Raw genomic sequence first — 19,509 nt, 5'->3', positions numbered from 1 at the left:
GACAGACTGGCAGACACACGTGTGCACATGTGCAAACACAGCAATGACTTTCAAGCACTTTCCCACTGATGCTCCCCTGGCAGAGGGAGCAGACACAGAGCTGGGATGCATGGGAGGATGACTGTGGCAAAGCATCCTGCACCGTGCAACCTTTGCCTGCTTACTGCTCTCAGTGTATTCCTCAGTAGCCGGGTAAGAGGAATGTGAGTGTCGTGACTTTACACGCAGGCTGTGATGCTACATGATCAAAGTGACACAGAACATCACTTCCTCTCTGCAAATCAAGAAGCTCCTGCCCACCCCTGCAGCAAAATCTGTCTGCTTCTTCCCACCATGACATAACAGTTGAGCTACTAGAGCTCTGCTCACTTCAGAAAGGTGCTACTGGTCCTCTCTCAGCTGAGGATCCCACTTCAGGCATTTCAGGCTTGCCTTTTCCATCCATACCTCCTGCATTAGAGCAGGTGGCAAAGAAACTTGCTCCAAGGTGCAGAAGTCATAAATAGGCAAAGTTTTCATGGCAGTGCTCACACTAGATAGAGGAAAAGTTTTAGACAGGAACAATAAGGTATTAAAAAATACATACTAGACAGAGAATCGAGAGAAGACTGTAATGACACAAACCTCTACATTTGGTTAGACACTTACCTGGCAAAACATATTTAATTACCTTCTATGGATTAACAAAGTGGATAGGCAAACCAGGAACTCACATTTCTTTCAGACAATAAAAAGCAGTGAAGATTTTAGCTCTACCTAGGAGTTAAACTTCAGTGTGCGGAAACTTCCTGGCCCCAATGTCCAAGTCACCCCAAAGGATCTGTCCTTTATTTCTGTGGTATTTATCAGCTAACACAAGCACAAAAACTGGAAGACAATAAATCATCCCTTTTTTTCTTCTTTACTACTATTTACGTGGGGAGACCCCAGCACAGCGGGCATGCTGCACATTGCAATTCTCATGGAGGCACCAGGGTCCAAAGCCTCTTACAGGATCAGGCCCACCCCTTCCAGGTTAAAAGTTCTGCAGTGCTTCCATCCGGAGAAGCTGCCCAAACCAAAGCACTCTGGTTGTCACCAGAGTGAGCTGCAGCAAGAATAAAGAGTCATATTTTTTCATTGTTTCCTTTGGCACATACAACACAGAGCATGTCTTTTTTGAATTACAACTTTTTATTAGATGAACACAGTTTAATACATAATGTGTACATGGCCTAGGATGCAACGTGCTCCCTTGCTCCCTCCCCTACTGAGTTACAGAACACTGACGCCGTGAAGGTGAACACCAGCTCTGCATTTGTGCCTCACAGGGATGTTACAGATGGCTGGGAGTGGAAGCTTTGCACACGTAGGTCTACACAGGACAGGATGACACACATTAGGAAGAGGTGAAGTAGGAAAAGAGGAGTAAGCTGGATCTGCCCTGGCTGGAGGACTGCTCTCAACAAACTGTTCTCCATTTTCCCTCCCAAATTCTTTAGGGAGCGAGAGGGTGAAAGATAGGCCATGATGCAGTGGAAGTCCCGTGGAAAGCAGTGCTATGTGGTTTCACACATGGCACTGCCAGCCAAAGGCCCCTGCAAGAACCCCTGGTCACGGTGCCGTCACAAGCCATGCGCCATTCTGCACCACGTCTGCCACTCCTGCTCTCTGTGCAGGGTGTACACACAGGGCTCCATCCTCCTGCCACTGTTTGTGCCAAGATCTGGTGAAATCAGTGAGTCACTGAAGACTGATGGGATTTGGCACTTTCCTGATGATCACCCCATTCTTGCACTCCTGTGAAGTGCCACAAGGCATGGCCTAAAATTTCAGGGTCCTACATCTGAACCATGGTATTGCCCCAAACAATGGCCTGATGGGGGAAAAGGGCAGGGAGGGACAACCAGAAAATGCAGTGAGAGCTTGGCAGCTACTCTTCACTTCAGTCACAGCACTTTCGCTGCTCAACACTTGAATCAGATACTTATTGTAAACTAAGTGTAAACATGGATTTATGGGCTTTACTGCAGGTCCACTTCCCTTGGAAGGTTTGATTCTAGACAGTCAACAAATAGGAAAAGAGAAAAAAGAAAATCACCTAAGAAAAATCAGAAGTTCAGAAGACTCATCAAAAACTGTTTCAGTCTTACAAAGCATGAGCCTTTTGACTCAGGCCTTGAAACTAATTTACTGTATTATTAAAAAAATGGCAATATAGAAACTACCCCTTTCTCAGTTCAAAGTTTAAGCACATCTAGGAAGACCCTACAGAAACAGTCCTCTTTCTGGCAAGGCACTATCCAGTAGTGTGTGGCACAAACAAAAACACCTCTATCAAAGCCACTGATACAGTGAATGTGCATGTGCACGTCAGCCCACACAGCTAGGTACAAAGATCTACAGTTTAATTCACACTGCTCTCCCTTTTAAAAAGTGGAGTAGTTAGAAGTATTAACTAGAAATTTGGACCATTTGGTTGGTTCTCAAGCATACCTTTATATGCAAAAAATTTTGAAGAGAACTAAGAATTTATTATTTCTTTCAATAACTGTCTCTAGTTTCCCCAGACCTTTTCAGTTACCTGATAGCTACATTTCATTATTACAAAACTGGTTTAAAAAATTCCAGATCATCTTGTGTAACAAACTAGAACTCTACTTAGTTTAACTACAAAAATAAGGCTGTCGCACAACAGACCAAATTCACATTCAAATAACACCTCTTTTATATATATATATATATATATACTTCTTTTTTTTTTTAAGCTAGCCACTTATAATTCAAAAGCACATATTCTAAGGGACTTACACTGCCAATCCATACAAGCAAGCAGAATATCTTCAGAGCTAGAGTTGTCCTCCACACAGATTATGCCCACACGTGTGCTCTGAAATAAGCTAGGTTTACTTAACAGCTGTAACAAGACTAACTCTCCACTAAATGAGAGCCTTCTATTCTACATTTATCAAAATTCAGGAGGAGTTTTGCAAAACTAATTTCATCCCTGGAGGAATCAGTGTGGTTTTGCCTTTCACATCAGTAAGCCTGGGATTTTGCCCAGGATTACTCATGTGTATATACTTACACATTTAGGTAAATTTTTCAAACCTGGGACTTCAGGCAGTTCTAGAAGTTTACAGCGTATCAAGTACATGATAAATCCAGGATGGCTTTTCTGTAATCAACTGTGCAATTATGTAAATTTATATATGTATTCACTTACAAAGTTAAATATTTAACTTCCTTCTAGGAATAGTTCCTTCTGCTGTTAACTTGGTGAAGTTAACAATGTCATATTCCCTTCCTATAGTGAGATTCAAGTCTCATGAAAATATGGGATTGGTTACAAGAATGTCACAGTACCTTAACACAGACAACAATTCTTAAAAACGTACATTTGGGATTCCTGTAGAGAAGGTGCCGTGGCTAAGATTTTGACCAGTAAATACAACCATGGACTTCAAATCTGTGTGTGCTCTTGCTCCATCTAGCCCTTTAACTGAACTGAGGAGCCAGGTTTGTTCAGTCTGGTACAAAGAAGGCTAAGAGGTCATCTAATGGTAGACTTCAACTATCTTGAGGGCAGTTGCAAGAAGAATGGTGCCAATCTCTTTCTGAGTCCCAGAAAACTCAGCAAAGGCAACAGCCACAAATTACAGCCTAGGAGTCAAAACTGGATTTTATAAGAAAGTTTTCACTAGTAAAGCATTGCAGCAATGGCACAGGTTACCTACAGAGTTATGAGATCTTCATCTTTGGATATTTTTAATGCTCTGCTAGACAAACCTATATCTGATCCAAGCCAGTGTTGTCATTAGCCCTGATTTTGACAGTGCTGGGCCAGATGACCTCCAACTGTTGTCCCTTCCAACTAACATGTCTTGTATGCCACGTTTACTGATGTTAACAGAACATTCGATTTGTTGCACAGGACAGCGTGACACTTTTTACAAGTTTAGCTTCCTTCAAGCCACACAATCTGAGTGGTACTGTGATTGCAAAGAAGCTTTTCCACATAATGGTTGTTTTTCATTACCCAAAGACTGTGATGGCACTACCCTGTCATTGTGAAATCACTTGAGTTAAAGACACATTACAGCATAACTGTTATTTTCATAGCCAAACTTGATTCAAGATGCATAATGCAATTTGACTTCTCTCTAGAATGCATTTTGTAATGTATATTACAACGGGCCTAAGTTCTGCTATACACATCAATGCAGTCTCCCTAGAATAATCTCCATTTTCTTTACTTGGCTCCTGTTCCTCAGCTGAACTACCATTGTGGCCTTATCCAGCAAAGCACACACCCAGCTTTTTCACTGTCTTTGAGGCACCATCACATGACCACATCTGGGGATATAACCAGGACAACAGCTAGGCAAGTTAGGTGTGCTCTTGGACCACAGTAGTGTTAACCACCCACGGGACTGAGCCCTGACTCTCAAAGTATCCCCCTGACTTTCACGTGGCTTGTGGTGGAGCTGTGTGTTATTGGAGGTAAACTGAAGGGTTTGGCAAAATTTCAAGACAGTCCACCTACAGAGCTCCAATTGTGGGTGTTAAGACTTTCTCATTTAAGAGATAACTTCATATTACCATTAGCTATGAGACCCCTTTAGTTCTTCTGAACTCCCCGGTATTTCCACCAAGTGTTTTCCTGCACGTTTCACCTGCTTTTGGAAGAGGAAACGTCAAAATATTTCACTTTGGCACCTCCCTCATGAAAGGAATTGGTTTTAAACAGTCAGTTGCAATGTGCATCATTAGACAAATCAAGTTTTCATGAACAATATTAGCAGCCCATGCCTCTTAAAATAACCATGATCTAGAATAAACATCACAATAAATAAATGTAGAGCAAAAATACAGCAGTTATTGACTTAGACTGAGATCTCAAGATTTATGTTTTTTATCTTCTGGATCATAGCCAGCACAGACAGCCTAATAACCATGAGCACTTTAACTATCATGATGAGCTAATTTGGGAAGACTTAAAAACAGTAGGAAGTTTGACTACATAAGTATACCCATGAATGATAGAAGCCCTACACTTCCACTCCTTGCTCTCAAACATACATGCCTGTTAGAATATCAGGGCCAGTTGCAAGAGCAAGCCAAAGACAAAAGTGAAACATCAACAGTGAGTATTATTAAAAAGGAAGATGAGTAGCCTGGCCTGCTTCATATGTGTATCATTAGCTCCACACTATTGGAGAGCACCATCTCATGGCAAGCAGACTACTACTAATGATGCATGTTTGCTCTATCACAGTGGTCCATTAGGGAAGCTGTTATGTGCTGAAGAACAGGGTCATTCATTCAGAAATGTGCTTGTTGGGACTTCACATCGGCTTTCTAGGGTTCTGATGCCTACTGAAAAGACAAAAACAAAATATTGATTATTACTAATATAATATTAATGTTTTGAATACATTCTCATCTCCTGTGCCTGTGCCCTTTGCATATAAGGTGTCCCTACCCTTGATCCACATAGCAGCTGAGGATGCATCCTCTGAAGTGCTACCAGACTGAAGCGGATAGTTTATAGAGACACTCCTCCAGGCCTACAAGAGGATATTTTCTAGGAATAGAGCTTTTAAGAATAGAGTATTTCAGATTGCATCTTTTTCCTACGATTCTCCAAGCTACAAAATGAGGCAGACTGCCAAAATAACCTGCTTTTGCAGTTCTCTGCTGAAGTTCCTTCCCACTCCTGTCCCTCATGGGGTCCATAAATAAATCAATTCCTGGCAGAAGAGGAACTCTACAGATACACAAGAGCTACCATCCAGTCCTGAGACAGTACTACTACAAAACACACCTATATCTACAGTACCCAAGGGAAGAAAAATCCTCCCCTATGTGTCTAATCTACAACCCCAAAAGTCTCTTTGAACAAGTGTCCAGGCTTCCATATGGCGATAAAATTTCCTCTGTTATACTGATGTCAATAGAAAGATGTTACCTGGCTTTGTGTTCTGATCTGTGTATATGTGTTTGCTAAAACTGAATTCTTATCCAAAAAGTTGATATAATTCCTGACTGCTCCAGCGCTTCAGCATTAAAAAAAAAATAAAAAAATCAATGCCTAATGAATAAATAATGAGCCATTATGCCAGGCTACAGACATTCCAGTGCTTAAGATCTTAGTTCTGTGTCCTGCTATAATTCATCCAGTTGCTTACAATTTAGATTGATAACATGAAGGAGAATGTATTCTTAAAACTTAATTTATCTGCTGTCTCAAATCAACTCCCATGTATATGCTCGATTTCATTTAAAATGCTTTGCTTTTCCTGACAACCATTTCAATTACCTCATCAGCATGAATTTGATAGGGACAAGGTATGGATCAGGGCAGTGGTGCATCCAAACACACAGGGTTCTTTCCGTTCAAAGAAAATTCATTTTCACTATTTCAAGCATTCCATAAAAAGTGTGCAATATGACACTGACCTTTGATGACAAAGTAGGTTTCAGTCCAAGAAAGGAGAACACAGTGTTGCTCTCCTTTGATTCAAAAAAGCCATCATAATCCTAGAGAATTAAAAGCAAGAAAGTTGAATCAACATTTGTATTTATGTTTTCCTGACTGATATTACCATGCCTTGTATTAGACTAAAGGCTGACACGTAACAATGCTCAGAAAAATACTGATTGTCCTATGCAAACCTAAAACCTATTCTAAATTGCAACAATATCACCAACTACAGTGTCAAAGAAAAACATATATTCTCTAACTGCAATACCTCTCACTAATTTATTTGACAGGAAAGTATAAACACAGACTTGCATCAAAGGAAATCTATTGTGGGCGTATTTTAAAGGTATTTAAGCGCCTGACAATGCAAATAAGTTTCTGACCAGGTTTCCAATTTACATTTTAGCAAACAAAATACTCCCTAACATGGAAACCTCCAAGAAGTCCTAAGGCAGCTGAACTCATTATTTCTTCTGTCGTGGAACAGAGACTTCATCATCATTGTATCCCTTGAAATCAGCAATCATATCTCAGCCTTGGCCAATCACATAGTTCAGTATAAAATAAATAAACTTATTGTATATAAAGATAAAAAACAAGCTTAACTATCGTGATTAAGTTCCTTTTAGATTTCAGCTGCTTAAAATCAGGTTCTGATCTTGAAGTGTTAACTACTACTTTTACTGATTTGATTATTGCATTGGATACCTGTTACTCATCTATTATCAGATGAGCTGACAATATTCAGTTTTCAAGGCAAAAAACCAGAGAAAATCAGGGCACAGTTCAGTGAATGGATCTGGCATATGGCAAGAAGGTAAGAAGCTTCATGTGCTCTTTGTGGTTTGGCAAAGATTTCTTCTATGACCACTAGCAAACAAGAAACACACAGTTCAGATTCTTCCTCCACCACATAACTGCAAAATAGAAATATCAATCCTTACTTAACCACTTCTGACATGTAAAATACTCGGTAAATGTCAGAAAAATTCAAGGATGTGCTCATCACTGCATAGCAATTATCTCTAAATATCCAAGAGTAGCAGTTATGCTAAACTTGGAAGCATTCAACAAGAGAAATCCCTTTAAATATTGACTGTGCACATACATGCTTTCAACACAGAATAATAACAGGCAGTCTTGGCATCTCCACATGCTTCCTACCTGTCATTCCCAATGCGCCTGATCCCCCAGGTTAGCACTTCTTTGGTTCCTAACCTCTAGTCTCATTACTTTTTGGGAGCTAATCTCTCAGCGTTAGTTTGTCATGGTTTTGGCTGGGACACACTTTCAGGTGCTTTCCCTGAAACTGGACCTCAATTTTTCCCCAGCAGCAGCTGCTTTGCCTACTTGTCTCCTTCCTGTATTCTCTTGAACATCTAACCACCCCACAATTACAAGGGGAACATGGATGATAAACAGAAGTTCTAACTGAAAAGAAGAAATCTTCTTCTGACCTGGTTATTCTCAGAAAGCTCTCTTTCCTTTTTTCTCTCCATCAATGTAAAATAAATGACTGTTTGGGCAGAAAACACGCAGTCACCATAGCAAAAATAATGTCCTTCCCATGAGATCCATAATCACCCTGCAGATGTGCAGAATTTCTCAAAAAACATTTATGGTGTACTAGATAAAGATGCTTTACCAGCATTTCGATAATTGCTATATTGATATATATATATATTGCTATATCAATGTGAACACAACTGTCCTAGCTAAGTGCTACTTTGCAGTTGCATAATTATTCAAACAGTCTCAGCCCCCCCAAAAAACCACAACCCACAGCTGTACAAAGGCAGTTTCCCAGCCCAACCCTCTATACTGAAAGTATGAGCCCTGAAAGACAGAGAGGCCTGCAGGAGTGTATAATGGTGTGCAAGTTTGGAGCTGGCTTCCCGCCAAGTCTCCAAAACTCAACAACAGAGCCTGCTTCCCAGAGAGGGAAGGAATAAAAAACCAAACAGCCAAAGCTATAGCAAAAAAAAAAATATTTTACATAGAAAACAGATATGTACAGTGAGAATACTATATACATATAACCCCAGAAACCCCAAATAACTTCCTAAAGGGGAAGAGGGGAAGGGAGAAGGGAAAAAGGACAAAAAAAAGGACGAAAAGGGACAGAAACAAAACAGGTATACACAATCTAAAAACCCAGTAACCAGCAAAATAAAGAACTGGCGAAATCTCACCACTTCCCTTGAGGAAAGCAGGACAGCCAGACCGTGGTCCAGCACTCTCCCCTCCCGCAGCGGCAGACAACAGCAGTCCATACAGGCCTTAACTTCAGATAAGCAAGACCACCACGTAGGGATCTACTGTTCCGGAACCTCGCCGGAAGAGAAGAGAGCGAGGTCTCTCCTGTCGGCTTTATTTATACCTCAGGTTACGTAAAGGAATAGCATGGAATACTTCCTTGGTCACTTCCCTAGTTCCTTCCTGGTTACAAGCTGGTCTCCAAGAAGGCCTAGGGTGAAAACTATCACAAATGGTCATCAGGCCTTGGACATATTAGCTGACATAAGTAGAAAGCAGAAAGAGTAAACCTTCTTAAGATGTGTTTTTTTTGTTGTTTCCTTCTTAAAACATGGCATATGCTAATTTCTGAATTAACATAAATTTACAGTTAATAGCCTGAAAGCAAATCCAAATAAAATAGACAAATCAACTAAGCCATGGTGTAGGCTGAAAGGAATCCTAACAGTGCCATGGATTGAAAAGGGATAACACAATCACTGAATTCCTAGAAGAGCAATAAGTAATACTGAAGCTTTACAGAAGGATGTTTGATTAAGTCCTTGACCTCTACAAATGAGACTTCAAAAATTTAATGGACACTGTTAAATTTGAAAAAGGTCTGTTTTGACTCTTCTAAAAGCAGATGAAAAGCCACAAAGGACACAAGCTATATAAGCACTCACATGTAAAGACAGCACATGATCTAACCAAGAAATAATCTTAATTTTCTCCACTGGGTTCATCTATAAGTGAGTCACACTGTCTCTGGAGATGAAGATAGGGAAGCAGCGGATGAGTACAACCCACAGTGAGAAGCATAAGGGCACTGCTCCTTTAATATCAGGGCAGGTTTAAATTGCCTGAAGATGCTCATTACAGCCCTGCAAACTACCAGCAACCAACCTGCGGGCAGGCAGCTATTGTGAGTATTTCTGCAGCAGCATGGCTCAAGGCAGGCATCTGTTTTGGGCCCTGCCAGGAGCATCCATGCCTCCTAAGCACAGAGGCAGTTTTCATGAACCTCCAGACACTTGTCTTGACAGTCTGTCCAAGGAAGGTTCTGTGTTTGTTCAGGTGAGTCATCATCTCTTATCACCATTTTCAAGTTCTGTGGTTCTCCTAAAGTGTCTTAATCCCAGTACTTCAATTAGCTCTGAAAGTATCACTACTCTAAGACCATATTTTTTTCACTCTGTTAATAAACTAGTAAAAAAACAGGGTAGGGAAGAACTCACAGACTGAAAATAATGTCATAAGAAATAAGGCTGCGTTGCTGGCTCTGACAATGACTTTGAGACTCAGTTAATCCACTAATCTGTTTACCCTAACCTCTGTAATGTAATTTAATACTTAATAATAAAAAGCTGTCTTCAAGCATCAGTCATAATTTTTACTTTCAGATTTATCAAGTCCTGATTTAGTATGTTTTGTCCACATTTTTACTGATTATTAGACCTGAATTCACTTACTGAAAAAATCGTGAAGGTTAAACAATGAGCTAAACTGAGTAAGTTTATGTCTGAAAGGGTACAAAACCCAGTGGATTAATTTTGAAAGGACCAGGATATTTAATAACCAAAAGAGATTATCCACTAAAAGTAATCTCCCCAATGTTTTGAAATATCTGCATTGCAAAACCTATTAAAATGCTATTGACACTTACTTTCATGGGGGATGGAGGGGAAGAAGCATCATGCTTTTAGCTAAAGTAGCAGTAGAATTTTAAATAGGACAACTTTCCTACTAGTCTCGGCAATTAAAACAATCTCAAGATATTCAAACGTGAAAAAAATATTATAAAAATGCATAAATAATCTGATTTTAAGAAATCACTTTGGCACAGTAGTTTCTTAAGAGATTATTGAGAAATATGATCTCAGAAACTCAACAGTTGAGCTTTGGCATGTGGTAGGAGTGGGCAAACCTGGCTTTTCCTGTAACACGTATGAGATAACAAATGTTCCAAAAAGACCCCGCCTTTGATCTTACATTTATAAGAAGAGGAAGTCTGTGCAGATTTGGGCCACAAGCAATCCATAGGTGAGGACATGAAAATTCTTATCTCACATAAAGAGCATCCCACTGCTACCAGCAGTAGATGCAGAGGCTGAAGAAGCAAAATGGTGCCAAGCTCAGTGGAAGCTGAGAATTTTTTTATGTGAGCAAGAACTCAACTCACTGGTGAGCCAACAGACTCCATCTGAAAAAATTCTGTGGGACATTCTGCCTCCCACAGAAGGACACCACAATTCAGTGGTTTTGGCCATGCAGTGGTTTCATCTTTCTGCATCAGCACCAAATTACTACAATCCCTTTGTCACTGTCCCAAGCAGCTCTACCAAGGCAGCAGGTGCTGCAGCTTTGCTGGAATCTGTGGAGCAGTGCTGTCTCGCCCCTGTGCAAGGAAGCGGCTCCCACTGACACCCTGGAGACACTCAGAAAGCAGCTGATAGTACAGCAAACTGCTACCCACTGCCCCACTTCAAAAGGCAACTATGTGTACAAACATAATTTTGACTGCAACATTTTCAATTGTGATACTTGGTGCTTTCCAGAGTGCCTAATTATACTTTATTTACTATAAAATTCTGGCAACATCAGTAGCTGATTAAAACTAACTAAAAAACTGATGGGACATGGATACAGTGGACATGAATCATCAGTGACACAAAGATGCTCAATCCCTCTGGAAAAGTTGAAAAGCCAAAAATACAGATGATAAATCCCACAGCTGAGGGTATGAAAGCTTATCAAAAGAGACAAAAGCCAGTTAGGAGGAAAAAATATATCTCAGAATGGTTGGAGGGGATAAAGGAGTGACAGGAGCATAAAGATGGTAAGCAAAAAGCTATTTCAAGGCAGAAAAAGCTTCTTAACAAAATAACTTTCTGATTGCTTCAGGCCTGGCTCTTCACTCTTAAAATCAATGGCAGCTTGATCACCCACCAAGTCACCTGAGCAAGATACAGTCTCTCTGTTTTAACATCAGAACAGTTACAGCATTAAACATGCTCTACGAAGCTACTGGGGAATGGATTAGCTGACCTGATAAGCTCTTGCTTTGTTGAAAATAAACTGAAGCTACCGTAGGTGAGCTTGTCACCTACAGACAAGAAAAATCTTTCTAGCCTTGTGCACCCTAAAGCTCTTCTTTGCTTTGCCAGCTCCTGTTGAGTGCATCTAAACTGGGATAGAGAGACAGGCAAAGGTCTTTGGGACCAAAGTTATCCCAGAGGACAATGGGAGGAAGGCTGGTAAGGCTATGAGGCTCCCTGTGGCGGTAGGATGGTTGGTATTAGATGTAGAGCTCAATGGACACATGGAGCACATTTCCAAAGCACACTGAAGATGCTAAATATTTACATGGCTTCACCAGAAGGCTCAGGTTCATGAAAGAGAAATGCAGTAAGAATTAATAAAGTGATATTTGTTTTAGAAAAATAACTGGAGACAGGGAAAATACTCAACCCAAGTATTTCACATGCTTAACTTGCTTGTGTTCTTCCCTAGGCTTATGGACACTGTTGGGACAAAACTGGGCTAGATGGACCTTCAGTCTGACACCTTTAAGGCCATTTATGTTATCTTAAGGTGTATTTTACATGAAGTTTTAAAATAATCATAGAATCATAGAGTGGCTTGCTTTGGAAGGGACTTTGAAGATCATCTACTTCCAACTCCCAATAATCAGCAAGCCAAGTGGTGTTTTCCACTGAGTATGCCGGTTAAAGGAAAAAAAGAAACTGAAACAAAAAACAACGCAAGCTTCCAAGCCTCACACTTATGTAGCTCTGTTTTTAAAATTTGAATCCTTGCAGTTTATCCTGAAACTAAGAGGTGCTGTGGCTGCTTTGCACCTCTTTAAAACCAGATTGATCAAAGACAGGAGAACTTCTTTAATGTCTACATCATATAGAAATCCCAAAGGCTATCCTCTAACAGCAGCTTAGTCTTTGAGACAGTGGACAAGCATTCAGGAAATCTGGATTTAGCTCTTCATTATGACACAACTGTCTTAGGTTCTTCTGGCCTTCATGTGGATTTTATGCCAATTTACCCCAGTAGGAAAACCATTGGTCCTTGGGAATTCTTTCCTCTTTAGAAATCCCACTTCCAGGGTAGCGTCTTCTCTCTATAGCAACTACCAGGATCACAAAGCTCAACTTGGTTACAGTTGTGATTCCAGCTGTGATGTGGAGATCTTAAGTGTGCTAGGAAACCAGATCAGTGTAGTGCTGTGATTACAGACACTGCCATAATTAATTTGGCTCAGGATTTTGTTAAGCAGGTACACTGAGTCTTGTTTAAATAAACACTGTCACTGCTGAGGAGAAACTATTTACTGCACACCAAAGTTAAAACTGGCAGTACTTCAGATCAGCATAAATAACTATTTGTGCTTCAAGGTACATAACACAAGCGTGATGGCATTGGGTCAAAGTAAAACATTAAAACAAAGTAGATTGCATTTACAATTAGCAATTATACAGACACCGTCTGTCCATTACTGCACTGAGATTAGGAGAACATTACATCTAACGAAGTTTAAAATACAGTAACTGTTAAAAAAATTCCTTCCAATAAGTTTCTCTAAACAACCATGTTAGCTTTGTTGCTGTTTGCTTTTTAATTTGCAACAAGAAAAAGAGTGAGCTTGTTAAACGCCTCAGACAAATCCTTATTGCTTACAACACCAAGAAGCAGAAAAACAATACTAACAACACCAAAAAGCAGGAAAACAAGGAAGCCACCCAAATGTAGCTTGCACTGCTTCTCTTACAGATTTTTTAAAATGATTACTGGACAGCACTTAGTTTACTGACACGCTGTTCAAATTTGTTTCTCTTTGTCAATATTTTTAATATATTATCAGGATCTCTCCATTCTTATAAAAGGGGCAACATAATTGCTACTACAAGTAATTGTGGGGAACTCGTAATTTAAATACATTGAATCAGCACTTTACTCCTGATTGAGTTAACACTGTGTGCCATTGAGAATGAACTGTTAGCAACCTTCCTGAAAAGGGCAGTTCAGTTCTCCAGAACAGATGACATTCATTTACTGATCTGATTAGGATTACAATGGAAAACTCTTACTCAGCACAGCTCTCCTTGGAAAATGAGTGTGTGCGCATGTGTGAGTCCTTTTTAATATTATATAAATATACAAATATAAGAGGATCTTGTCTGCACAACACAGGACAAGGTAAACATGACAGTTTTCAATTACCTAACCTTCTGATAAGATCTCTGCAGAGGATTTTTAAAGAGCTTATACAACTGACTCTACAAAGCAACTTGTTACTCCTTTACTAAAGGCCAGATGTTTATTCCAGTAATCTATTTAGTTACAGGCTTTCAGAAACAAAGGCTTTAATAAAAGAGAGCAGATGTCAGCCACAGCTCTATTGTCTGGACAGTACATGACAAAGTCAGGCTGATGTGATGTTTGCCATTCATGCAGCAAAGGTGACAAGGTACCCAGACATCAACTATCTAAGGACCAATATCCCTCACCCCTAAGGCAGAGAGTCCAAGTGCAGAAGGGCTTCTCCCAGCCAAGCACTGAAGACTCCAAACTGGCATAGTGCCCACCTGGGGCAGGGGAATATTCAGGGGGGTGTCAGTGGCAGAATCAGTAAGTAGTATGCATGGTAACAGGTGTCACCTCCGACTTCTGTGCACCTTCCAGCTCATCATGTTATTTTACAAGTTGTTTGGATAAGAATATCATCAAAACAGACCACAACAGGAATTTGAGGACTCATGGAAACATCAGGGAGTTAACTATGGTAGTCATCCTACTACGTGAAATCATGACTACATGACATAAATCAACTGTGCTGCAGAGAAGCTCTGCAAGCACATACTTTAACTTGGACATGTTTTAAGGCAGCTGTAACTTTAACAAAGGACATGACTACCACATGTTAGTTGGTTTTCCTCTAAGAGCATTTTATTCATAACAATATTAGGTGACATCTCAGAATACTAAATGAAATACAAATTTCCCCCTTCCATTTATTTTAGGAATTGGACCCTGGCAGAATAATCTTTCAACATTTCCTTAATTTTCTGCTGTTCCTTCAAAGAACAGAAAAGGGAAGGTACTAAAGAAAGAAGAAAGTCACACTAATTGTAATGGCACTGCATGTCTAACACCATTTTTACATATAAATTGATTATAACTTTGCTATATCTTCAAAGTGTTTCTTAGTAGATAATCATATTATCATGATTAAAAGTGGAGCAGTGGGAACTGAATCACTTATTTTATCCTGGTTATTCTCTGACAACATCCATGACCTTTTCTAGATATTGTTCCACTATACTGCTACATCCATATTTTGTGCAATGCTATGCACCCTCAAAGTATTATTGCCACTTAGTAAGATTTCTTATCCTTTCCCCATACATCTCATATATCATATATCCTATATTTTAGTAGAACTGGCCTTTTAGAAAATACTTTAATTAAAGTCACAACATCTTCAAGAATAAACCCCTTTTCTTCAAGAAAGCGTAGTACAATAAGAACTTCCCCTTCCATGGAAAGGAGAATTAGGATCCAAAGAAAATTGTTAGTAATTATTTCACCTTTGCTGGTTATCTGTAAGTATTGCAGAACATCAATGTACTAAATATAAAAATCATAAAGAAAAAAATGTGCAATATTTTCTACTATATCCTATGAAGGTAACATGTCTAATTTTATATCAGTCACTTTTACGTGCTTTAAAATACACAAACATCCTTTATTATTATATTTAGGAACTAGAGAGTCTGGAAACAGAGTAAGGTATCTCCAGAGATGTCTTTGACAGCTATCATCTTTATATAGAGGGATGGTTTACAAAATACTTGCTACTTCAGTTTGAAACAGCTATTCATGAAGTTTAGAATGCAGAAAGAAAAGACTCCAAATAAAAACCATGGTGCTCAACAGGATTGTACCCTCTCCACTACAGGATAAACAGTAGAACTATAATACACTACTGATATGAGTGCTAACTTCTCTGAGAAGGACAAAATTCCTGGATTATTTTATTTTTACTAAGTTGCTGAGCTTCTATTTTTTAAGCCTTGACAATGGGCAAGCTGGCTACTCTACACTTTGCCTCTGGTACCACACTCCTCTTTATAAAGTACATATCACAAGGAACTAAAGCTCTTTGTCTCAGAACACAGAAAGGCAGCGGAGAAGTGGTTGGTAAAAGTATCGGCATAGCCTGAAAGTAATAATCATACAGGCCTTGTGAATGGTCTGAACAGTATCTTGCCAACATGGGGAAGACATGTGGGCAAGGGTTGCTTTCCAACATCAGCTCTGACTTCTATATTCCTCACTTGAGACAAGGGCTTAATCAGGAAGATAAACAGTGCTATGCCACTGGCCTTAAGTCATGCACATTCAGCCTAGGGTTTGTGGATGCCTGTGAGCCAAAAACTACTCCAATACAACTGCAATAGGTAGTTAAGAATGATTTCACAAACACCTTAAATTGGCCATAAAGGAAACTCTACTTCTGATGGTAAAAATATTTACTCAAGAGAGTTTCAGCATCATCAATCATGAACAGTTGTTATATGATCCCTGAGCAATTCACATTAACTTTTATCTAGCAAAATTATCCCTCTTCTAGAGACAGACCTGAACCAACAAGACGCTAAGTGAGTCAGGTAAGACACCTCCAAGGGTACAGAGAACCAAATACAGACTTGCTGAATACAAATTAGCCTCACAACTGCTTTAGCTCCTAAAGTGAACACACTACGGCTGGTGTGCTAAGCTGAATTCTGCCATAATGCTTGAGGATCTAGAGAGACAAAGTTCAAACTCTTTGTAGGCACAAAAGTAATGACAAATTCCCCAATGACAGATCAGGGCAGAAACTCTGAGTTGGCCTCTAGCCAATTCTGTTAAAACTCTCTCTTTCCTTTTCTTTCTTTTGTCAGTGAGTAGTTACCTATTTGTAATTTGATGCCTACCAAAAAGAAAAAGAAACATGTATGCATCCTTCCACAATCTTTAAAGAAAACTCAGAAGAGAATGATACATAACAGTGCGAAGAAATCAGTGGGTCAGTAATTGCCTGTGCACTGAATAGTTTCCCAAGAACATTGTACCTCTTCCAGCAGCCTATTTTATTTCTTTCTTGTCTATAGGCCTTCACTGTTTTGCTAGAGTTGATACCCATATATTATATTTCAGGGAATGACAATAAATATCACATATCTCTGCCTCTACTGCTGCTCACTAGGTACTCTATCAGGACTTACCATAACAGTCTAAGGGAGAAAAAAAAAAAAGACAGCCTGCTATGTAAATATTTTCCCTTCAACTCAAACTCCCACCTGGAAACAGATTTCCTTTTAATTTTGATTGGCCTAAATATCAGGCAGTCTCACATCAGTGACAGATTTCTGCATATAAAACTGTCAGTGTTCAAAGTGCTAACCTGCAGCTTTACAAGAGTGCAGTTTCACAGGGAAGTGGATATTTACGATCTTCTGAAAGATCCAGAAGTCCAGATTTTAGTCTAAGAGGTGCTATGTATTAAACCATGGAGAATTCAAGACAGGGGAGGTGTGAGTCACAGGCTGATTTCAGACATTAGTTTTCCAGCATTTCTTGCTTTCTGCTTGAAGAGATCATCTGGGCTGCTGCACTGTGACAGGACATTGCTGCCCGGGTAGAGAACTTTGTTCTAAAAAGACATTACATAGATACTCACATGCCCAAGAGCCATGTCACCAAAGAACATGGAAACAAGGAATAGATAGACTAGGCTGCCAGAACTGAAATGGCTACAGTGGAGCTGGATTGGGAACGTAAGGGTGAGCTAATTATAGCTCAGTGGGCCCATGACACATCAGAACACCTACAAAGCAACGCAATACATGGATGGGCTCGTGATCAAGGGGTGGGCCTGACCACTGAAGCCACTGAAGAGGTTATCTGTGAATATGAAATATGTGCCATGAATTAAGCAATTCAAGTGTGTAAAGCCTCTCTGCTGCAGAGAAGAGGCTGGGAAAGACAGTGTGGGTTGCTGCTTCCTCAGGAAAAGTCAAACCTGGTGTTGCTTTTGTTCAAGGACCAGGCTGCAGTTGGTGAATAATGCAGGAGGACGGGAAAACCTAGTGTGTACCTCAGTGAGATCTGACGCTGGGGGAAAACAATCCATGATTTGAGTCAGATGTTCAAATGGGTGACAAATACTTTTTGGATACTTACTGAAACCACTAAAGACAAACCTCCTCTATCCTGCAGTTATGTTCTGAAAAGTGATTATTTCAAATGTCAATGTCAGACAAAATCTATTCTAAGATAAAACCCTTGTGCACATTGCTGAGGTTTTCTATAAAATAGAAAATGGGTAGAAAAAAATCCAAAAAAACTATTAATACTAATACTAACACAGAAAAACCAGTATAGCTATGAACATGACACTGAGTCAGGGCTCATACACCATGTGCTTGTAAATGTCTATTAAAATAACATGAACAAAATAAAAAGTGTACCTATTTTGCTTTGCACTGTCTAGCCCCCATACATTTAGAGGAACAGCAATAGACCCAACCAGTTTGTATCTGAAGTAAATCTGAATCGTCAATGACAACGCATAAAACAGAATAAGTACACAGACAGTTTTCTAGTGAGATTATAGAACTGCCAGGAAGAAAAACAGACAGAGTTTGTTAATAAAGAAAACTGGATTAAAAATTTCCTGGACACAAATCAGGAATGTTAAGGTACAAATTTCACTAACTCAACTAACAGAAAATGCAGTGGGTATTTTTTCAGTTAAAGTTACTTAATAGAGATTATGTTTTAGTTATTTATGTCAAAACAAACACATAAAAACACTCACTGTGGAATGACAAAGAGACAATATGTGCAATGTCTGCTGACTTTATCTAATTGTGATATTTTACCCTCCTTTCCAGCATTGACCTCCTTTGTCTCCTGCATGTTTTGCCTCCACACTTACTAAGAACTATGAACTTCATCAACATTACCTAAGAACTTCATCAACTAATGCAGCAGGCTAACTGATAAATGTTGGAGATCCTGTGCATACTTCTTTCATCCTAGAAAATATAGTTTCCTTCAAAGCATGTTTGCTCTTTAAAGATGTTTATGCAGACAGTGAAGTCTAGTAATAGGATTAACTCTGCTCAACCAAACTGGCTATCAGCTCAGCAGACAGATTAATGAGATCATCTCACATGTTGCATGACATCTTCTGCCTTTCTAATTCCAAACAGCAAATTCTAAGACCAGGTTAAAACACAATATTAAGACAAGCTGAAATGGTAAGAAAAAACAGCTTAAAATGTTGTATTTCCCAGGCAAACTAAAATCACAGAGAGCAATGTAAATGCTGTTATTTGTGAGGGGTTGCCTCATAAGTGAGGGCCAAAATCCCTTCCACATCCCAGATACATCCCTTTGCTGACAGATCTTACCCGGAAGTAAGAAAATATATATGAGTTATACTGCTGAGGTAAACAAGTAAGGCCAATACAAAGCATATGGGAAGGATGTTAAATACCTCACTTCAAGAAGCCAATTAGCTGCTGCATCATACTCAATCTGTTTGTTGCAGAGGATACTAAATCACTTCCTATGTGCTTCCTACATTAAATTAACAATTTAACGGCAGTCAACAAGATCTCATCAGATCTGAACAATACATCAGCCAGAAGCAGCTTTGTTACAGCACTGTTGAATGTGGCAGGAACTAAGTTAGAACCAGTTTGAATGTACATATCAAAGGTTCTTGCTTCAGCTTGCAC

The 19,509-nt window shown here is 39.5% G+C and overlaps 1 protein-coding gene across 1 annotated transcript in view; it reads right to left on the bottom strand.

Annotated features, from left to right (window-relative positions):
* Positions 1 to 1,154: 1,154 nt before the first annotated feature.
* SH3BGRL2 (SH3 domain binding glutamate rich protein like 2) overlaps positions 1,155 to 19,509 on the bottom strand; it is a 41,042-nt gene continuing 22,687 nt past the window's right edge. Inside the window, exons 3-4 of the mRNA XM_017826630.1 lie at positions 6,442 to 6,522; positions 1,155 to 5,358 (exon numbers count right to left, since the gene is read on the bottom strand). Coding sequence (XP_017682119.1) covers positions 5,356 to 5,358; positions 6,442 to 6,522 — 84 coding nt within the window. The 3' untranslated portion in view covers positions 1,155 to 5,355. The remainder of the gene's footprint in view (positions 5,359 to 6,441; positions 6,523 to 19,509) is intronic.

This window comes from Lepidothrix coronata, unplaced genomic scaffold, assembly GCF_001604755.1.
Source record: "Lepidothrix coronata isolate B3197 unplaced genomic scaffold, Lepidothrix_coronata-1.0 Scaffold4, whole genome shotgun sequence".
NCBI lineage: Eukaryota > Metazoa > Chordata > Aves > Passeriformes > Pipridae > Lepidothrix > Lepidothrix coronata.
The sequence above is the reverse complement of the archived record's forward strand: the minus strand, read 5'-3'. Positions and strand labels throughout refer to the sequence as shown.